We start from the raw sequence: 7,371 nt of genomic DNA, 5'->3' as shown, positions 1-7,371 counted from the left end.
TCCAGTGGCTCACTGCGTTAATGCTCGCCCCTGGATGTGGTTGGTCGCGTGTTCGAATCCATGCTGTGGCATACTTTTTTTCATTTTCACCCTTTTTCTATGGATCTCCAAAAAGTCAACTTTGACTTTTTCTGAGTCTGGAGGAATTCAAGGGGAGTTTTCAAGGGACTCTAGCCGCCTTATGAGGCACTATTTTTGAATAATTTTTTCCATTTTCACCCTTTTTCTATGGATCTCCAAAAAGTGAACTTTTACATTTTCTGAGTCTGGAGGAATTCATGGGGAGTTTTCAGGGGAGTGCATTCTCTCTGCCATCTCCTCCCTGTGTGTGCGTTGCTGCATGCAGCAGCTGCGTGTGTGTGTGTAAACTGCCCCTCCCCTTCGCAAGCAGGCGGGGGAGAGAGAGATGTTTCGTCTCGATTTACACATGCTATGACTCCGGGGTTACTTCCATTCGCTTCGTCTTGATCTGTTGATGTTATTTCATGTCTCGTGTGTCCATTGTGACGGTTGGAAAGCCAGGGAAATGTCCCGGAGATATACTGAGAAATCTTTGTAACAGCATTTTCCTGCGATCACAGCTGTTCACAGCTACGAGGCTGGGAACGCTTCCATTCGCTTCGTCTTGATCTGGAGATGTTATTTCATGTCTCATTTGTTCATTTTGATGGAGAAAAGGTTGTACATTTAGTGAATTCAGAGTGTCTAAGATGCACAAGTAGGCATGTTTGAGTACTCAGGTCCAGTGGCTCACTGCGTTAACGCTCGCCCCTGGATGCGGTTGGTCGCGTGTTCGAATCCATGCTGTGGCATACTTTTTTTCATTTTCACCCTTTTTCTATGGATCTCCAAAAAGTGAACTTTTACATTTTCTGAGTCTGGAGGAATTCATGGGGAGTTTTCAGGGGAGTGCATTCTCTCTGCCATCTCCTCCCTGTGTGTGCGTTGCTGCATGCAGCAGCTGCGTGTGTGTGTGTAAACTGCCCCTCCCCTTCGCAAGCAGGCGGGGGAGAGAGAGATGTTTCGTCTCGATTTACACATGCTATGACTCCGGGGTTTCTTCCATTCGCTTCGTCTTGATCTGTTGATGTTATTTCATGTCTCGTTTGTCCATTGTGACGGTGGGAAAGCCAGGGAAATGTCCCGGAGATATACTGAGAAATCTTTTTAACAGCATTTTCCTGCGATCACAGCTATTCACAGCTACGAGGCTGGGACCGCTTCCATTCGCTTTGTCTTGATCTGGAGATGTTATTTCATGTCTCATTTGTTCATTTTGATGGAGAAAAGGTTGTACATTTAGTGAATTCAGAGTGTCTAAGATGCACAAGTAGGCATGTTTGAGTACTCAGGTCCAGTGGCTCACTGCGTTAATGCTCGCCCCTGGATGCGGTTGGTCGCGTGTTCGAATCCATGCTGTGGCATACTTTTTTTCATTTTCATCCTTTTTCTATGGATCTCCAAAAAGTCAACTTTGACTTTTTCTGAGTCTGGAGGAATTCAAGGGGAGTTTTCAAGGGACTCTACCCGCCTTATGAGGCACTATTTTCGAATACTTTTTTCCATTTTCACCCTTTTTCTATGGATCTCCAAAAAGTGAACTTTTACATTTTCTGAGTCTGGAGGAATTCATGGGGAGTTTTCAGGGGAGTGCATTCTCTCTGCCATCTCCTCCCTCTGTGTGCGTTGCTGCATTCAGCAGCTGCGTGTGTGTGTGTAAACTGCCCCTCCCCTTCGCAAGCAGGCGGGGGAGAGAGAGATGTTTCGTCTCGATTTACACATGATATGACTCCGGGGGTACTTCCATTGGCTTCGTCTTGATCTGTTGATGTTATTTCATGTCTCGTTTGTCCATTGTGACGGTGGGAAAGCCAGGGAAATGTCCCGGAGATATACTGAGAAATCTTTGTAACAGCATTTTCCTGCGATCACAGCTGTTCACAGCTACGAGGCTGGGACCGCTTCCATTCGCTTCGTCTTGATCTGTAGATGTTATTTAATGTCTCATTTGTTCATTTTTATGGAGAAAAAGTTGTACATTTAGTGAATTCAGAGTTTCTAAGATGCAAAAGTAGGCATGTTTGAGTACTCAGGTCCAGTGGCTCACTGCGTTAATGCTCGCCCCTGGATGCGGTTGGTCGCGTGTTCGAATCCATGCTCTGGCATACTTTTTTTCATTTTCACCCTTTTTCTATGGATCTCCAAAAAGTCAACTTTGACTTTTTCTGAGTCTGGAGGAATTCAAGGGGAGTTTTCAAGGGACTCTACCCGCCTTATGAGGCACTATTTTCGAATACTTTTTTCCATTTTCACCCTTTTTCTATGGATCTCCAAAAAGTGATCTTTTACATTTTCTGAGTCTGGAGGAATTCAAGGGGAGTTTTCAGGGGAGTGCATTCTCTCTGCCATCTCCTCCCTCTGTGTGCGTTGCTGCATGCAGCAGCTGCGTGTGTGTGTGTGTAAACTGCCCCTCCCCAACGCGCGGGCCCCGGGGATTGTTTCATGATTTTTCCATGATCCTGCATAAACGATTTCCCATTCATTCTCTATGGCACCGTTGAATCGTTGCCGATGTAATATATTTTTGGCCGCGAGTGGCGCTGTGGCGCAATTTTGCCAGTGAGACCTGTCTGCTCCTTGCCCCGCTCTCCTTCAGTGAGTGAGTGATTGAGAGACGGGACAGCGACTTTTTCAACTCCTGACATTACGACCAAACTACAAGGTAAGTTATAGTAACATGAATTAAAAGAGAAGCGACATGTAATGTTATGTTATCTGGGCTTTGTCTGACGTGTTTTAGTTTCAATGAAAGCTATAAAGTGGTCCGTGTTTCCTACGTGTATCGTGTCTAACGGCTGCATGCACACAAGGCACTTTAGGATGAATTACATGTTAATGTAAAGTGAATTCAACTTAAGCTGCTTAAAGTTCATGTGGTAGGATTTCTGTGTGAGTTTATTGTGTTTTTGTTGACTTGGTGAGGCGAAATTACCGCAAGTTACTTGGAGCGAAATCCTCCGTGTTTGTGTGCGTTTACATTAATGTATATATAAATTAACGCTAACTACCATGTAAGTTTACCATTAACTCCCTTATTATTTTTCCAATAAACCGGGGTTAGATATACTAACCCATCCCTGTTACAAAACACAGCGTGGGGACAAGTTAACAGCAGTTTACTTTTCATTAATCGGTTCTACAATATTCAGCTGTGCTGTTGGCCAGACGCCATTGGCTGTATCGTTCCAATAGCTTGCATATAAACTCTTATTTCACTACTTCATTTTTTTTAAACTACTTTTCTTTTTGTATTTACTTTTTAATATTTACTTGCACTATATTTCTTTATTTTACTGTTGATAATAATGACATGTTTTAATATTTTCTATAGTGGCTCCTGAGATTTCTGCAGAGGCCAGTCAACCGACACTGCATCCACCAGCTGCACCAACACAAAGTGAGTGATACTAACAATAATAATACATCACATGTTTGAGGCACCTTCAAGTGTTTGAATGTTTCTCATTTGGATGTGTACTTGCTAAAAATCATTTTTCCAAAAAATCACACACAATCGTAATTATTTGCCATGTATTTTTATTTATTGTCTGCCTAGGTCAGCCATTACCCATGCCATCAACGGTCCCCAGCTGTCCTCCTCCTCCTCCTCCTCCTCCTCCTCCTCCTCCTCCTTCCTACAACCAGGATGTCAGTCATTGGAACTGTTCGCCGCAGCAGAGGATCTGGATGAAGATGGAGCTGCAATCCATGGGGCTCTGGCCAGGCCCCGTTCCTGTACGCAACCCTCTAAAGATGGTGTCATTGTGGCGTGGCCCTCCCCAACCAGAGCTGATTGACAGCGTCTATGATTTTCCCTGCGCCAAGTACTTTCAGCTCCATCCCTTTTTCATCTGGAAGCCAGAAAATGACAATTTGATGGGAAGGCTGAGGAACAATTACACTCTGCCGTGTATTGACGGCTGTGCTCAGCCTCAAATTGCCTCTGCTGGTGTTGGTAGGCCTCGTGTGATTGTCGGCACCAACGGACAGTACTACTTGCTCTCTTCAAGGCTCTGCTGCAAAGTCTGCCGGAAGAGGTGGTATGCCGACAACCCATCCTGGCTGGAAAAGCTCCCTAAGAGGTTCACCAACCTGCTGCCAGCAGTACTGACTTACAAGAAAGCCATCTGTAAGTCGGTACTGGATGAGCTCCGGCGCAGCGGCAAGTCACCCACTGATATGGCAAAGCAGATCACAGAGTTGATGCACCTGAAACATGAACGTGCTGACCTGGCGTACCTCCTCAGCTGTAAGAACATCATGGATGGTGAGGAAGGAAAGTACGACCAGAAGACAATTACCCAGTTCCTTCGGCAGGAAACCAAGCCAGCTCCCTTTGGAGAGTATGGGGACTCTGATGGCTGGAACGGGATCTCTGTGTCTTCACACTACCTGACAGACTGCCTCCTGCATGAGTACGAACACCAGCAGGGCGCCGGATGCTTGGATGACATCTGATGCCATTGCTGCTCAGGCTACTTCCGGTGACGTGCTGAATACATGTGCATCAAGGTCCAACTTTAATGCAAACATGCTCATCAAGCTGGACTTACATTTTTTCATTCTCTATTTACTACTGCTTTATTTACTTATATTTACTTTATTTAACAAAATATTATTTACTTTATTTACTTCTACCTCATTTTGTTACTGATATATTATATGTTTTGTACGACATAATCTGCTTTGTTTCTGTTGTTTACAGTAAAGATGTTTTCTTGATTAATATCTACATGTCTCATTCAAAAGTAAATGTATACTACATGGTCCATATCTTAAATATAAATAATACCTTTACATTATTTCATTCTCTATTTACTACTGCTTTATTTACTTTATTTACTTCTACCTTATTTTGTTACTTATATATGATATGTTTTGTATGACAATCTGCTTTGTTTCTGTTGTTTACAATAAATATGTTTTTTGATTCATATCTACATGTCTCATTCATAAGTAAATTATTTATACTACATGGTCCATATCTTAAATATAAATAATACCTTCTGAGTTTTTCTTTTGAAGGTAATAAATACATATAAACACAATAACAGGACATTAGGATTCACAGACTTTGCCCCAACCGGGTGTCGAACCTGATAACAGAAGAAATATCAGCTGGCTAAAACAGTGGTTCAGCACCATCAGTAATGCTGTGATTTTATTGGCTGTCACTCTATACCACCTAAGCACGACTTGCCACGCAGTGAGCCACTGGACCTGAGTACTCAAACATGCCTACTTTTGCATCTTAGAAACTCTGAATTCACTAAATGTACAACTTTTTCTCCATAAAAATGAACAAATGAGACATTAAATAACATCTACAGATCAAGACGAAGCGAATGGAAGCGGTCCCAGCCTCGTAGCTGTGAACAGCTGTGATCGCAGGAAAATGCTGTTACAAAGATTTCTCAGTATATCTCCGGGACATTTCCCTGGCTTTCCCACCGTCACAATGGACAAACGAGACATGAAATAACATCAACAGATCAAGACGAAGCCAATGGAAGTACCCCCGGAGTCATATCATGTGTAAATCGAGACGAAACATCTCTCTCTCCCCCGCCTGCTTGCGAAGGGGAGGGGCAGTTTACACACACACACGCAGCTGCTGAATGCAGCAACGCACACAGAGGGAGGAGATGGCAGAGAGAATGCACTCCCCTGAAAACTCCCCATGAATTCCTCCAGACTCAGAAAATGTAAAAGTTCACTTTTTGGAGATCCATAGAAAAAGGGTGAAAATGGAAAAAAGTATTCGAAAATAGTGCCTCATAAGGCGGGTAGAGTCCCTTGAAAACTCCCCTTGAATTCCTCCAGACTCAGAAAAAGTCAAAGTTGACTTTTTGGAGATCCATAGAAAAAGGGTGAAAATGAAAAAAAGTATGCCACAGCATGGATTCGAACACGCGACCAACCGCATCCAGGGGCGAGCATTAACGCAGTGAGCCACTGGACCTGAGTACTCAAACATGCCTACTTTTGCATCTTAGAAACTCTGAATTCACTAAATGTACAACTTTTTCTCCATCAAAATGAACAAATGAGACATGAAATAACATCTACAGATCAAGACGAAGCGAATGGAAGCGGTCCCAGCCTCGTAGCTGTGAACAGCTGTGATCGCAGGAAAATGCTGTTACAAAGATTTCTCAGTATATCTCCGGGACATTTCCCTGGCTTTCCCACCGTCACAATGGAGAAACGAGACATGAAATAACATCAACAGATCAAGACGAAGCGAATGGAGGTACCCCCGGAGTCATAGCATGTGTAAATCGAGACGAAACATCTCTCTCTCCCCCGCCTGCTTGCGAGGGGGAGGGGCAGTTTACACACACACGCAGCTGCTGCATGCAGCAACACACACACAGGGAGGAGATGGCAGAGAGAACGCACTCCCCTGAAAACTCCCCTTGAATTCCTCCAGACTCAGAAAATGTAAAAGATCACTTTTTGGAGATCCATAGAAAAAGGGTGAAAATGAAAAAAAGTATGCCACAGCATGGACTCGAACACGCGACCAACCGCATCCAGGGGCGAGCGTTAACGCAGTGAGCCACTGGACCTGAGTACTCAAACACGCCTACTTGTGCATCTTAGACACTCTGAATTCACTAAATGTACAACTTTTTCTCCATCAAAATGAACAAATGAGACATTAAATAACATCTACAGATCAAGACGAAGCGATTGGAAGCGGTCCCAGCCTCGTAGCTGTGAACAGCTGTGATCGCAGGAAAATGCTGTTACAAAGATTTCTCAGTATATCTCCGGGACATTTCCCTGGCTTTCCCACCGTCACAATGGAGAAACGAGACATGAAATAACATCAACAGATCAAGACGAAGCGAATGGAGGTACCCCCGGAGTCATAGCATGTGTAAATCGAGACGAAACATCTCTCTCTCCCCCGCCTGCTTGCGAGGGGGAGGGGCAGTTTACACACACACGCAGCTGCTGCATGCAGCAACACACACACAGGGAGGAGATGGCAGAGAGAACGCACTCCCCTGAAAACTCCCCTTGAATTCCTCCAGACTCAGAAAATGTAAAAGATCACTTTTTGGAGATCCATAGAAAAAGGGTGAAAATGAAAAAAAGTATGCCACAGCATGGACTCGAACACGCGACCAACCGCATCCAGGGGCGAGCGTTAACGCAGTGAGCCACTGGACCTGAGTACTCAAACACGCCTACTTGTGCATCTTAGACACTCTGAATTCACTAAATGTACAACTTTTTCTCCATCAAAATGAACAAATGAGACATTAAATAACATCTACAGATCAAGACGAAGCGATTGGA

The 7,371-nt window shown here is 44.0% G+C and overlaps 1 protein-coding gene across 2 annotated transcripts; it reads left to right on the top strand.

Moving 5' to 3' along the window:
• The first annotated feature begins 2,624 nt into the window (after positions 1 to 2,624).
• On the top strand, positions 2,625 to 5,180 carry LOC307027547 (uncharacterized protein). 2 transcript variants are annotated; one of them, XM_079695820.1, is made up of 3 exons: positions 2,625 to 2,722; positions 3,392 to 3,457; positions 3,617 to 5,180. In XM_079695820.1, the coding sequence occupies exon 3, from the start codon at positions 3,631 to 3,633 to the stop codon at positions 4,516 to 4,518; it is 888 nt and encodes a 295-aa protein (XP_079551946.1). In that variant the 5' UTR covers positions 2,625 to 2,722; positions 3,392 to 3,457; positions 3,617 to 3,630; the 3' UTR covers positions 4,519 to 5,180. The 2 variants fall into 2 exon arrangements, with proteins under 2 accessions (XP_079551946.1, XP_079551945.1); XM_079695819.1 differs by lacking the exon at positions 2,625 to 2,722 and having other exon boundaries at positions 2,739 to 3,457.
• The last annotated feature ends 2,191 nt before the right edge of the window (positions 5,181 to 7,371 follow it).

This window comes from Notothenia rossii (assembly GCF_949606895.1).
Source record: "Notothenia rossii genome assembly, contig: scaffold_41, whole genome shotgun sequence".
Classification (NCBI taxonomy): domain Eukaryota; kingdom Metazoa; phylum Chordata; class Actinopteri; order Perciformes; family Nototheniidae; genus Notothenia; species Notothenia rossii.
This window is presented reverse-complemented; position numbering and strand designations above follow the sequence as displayed.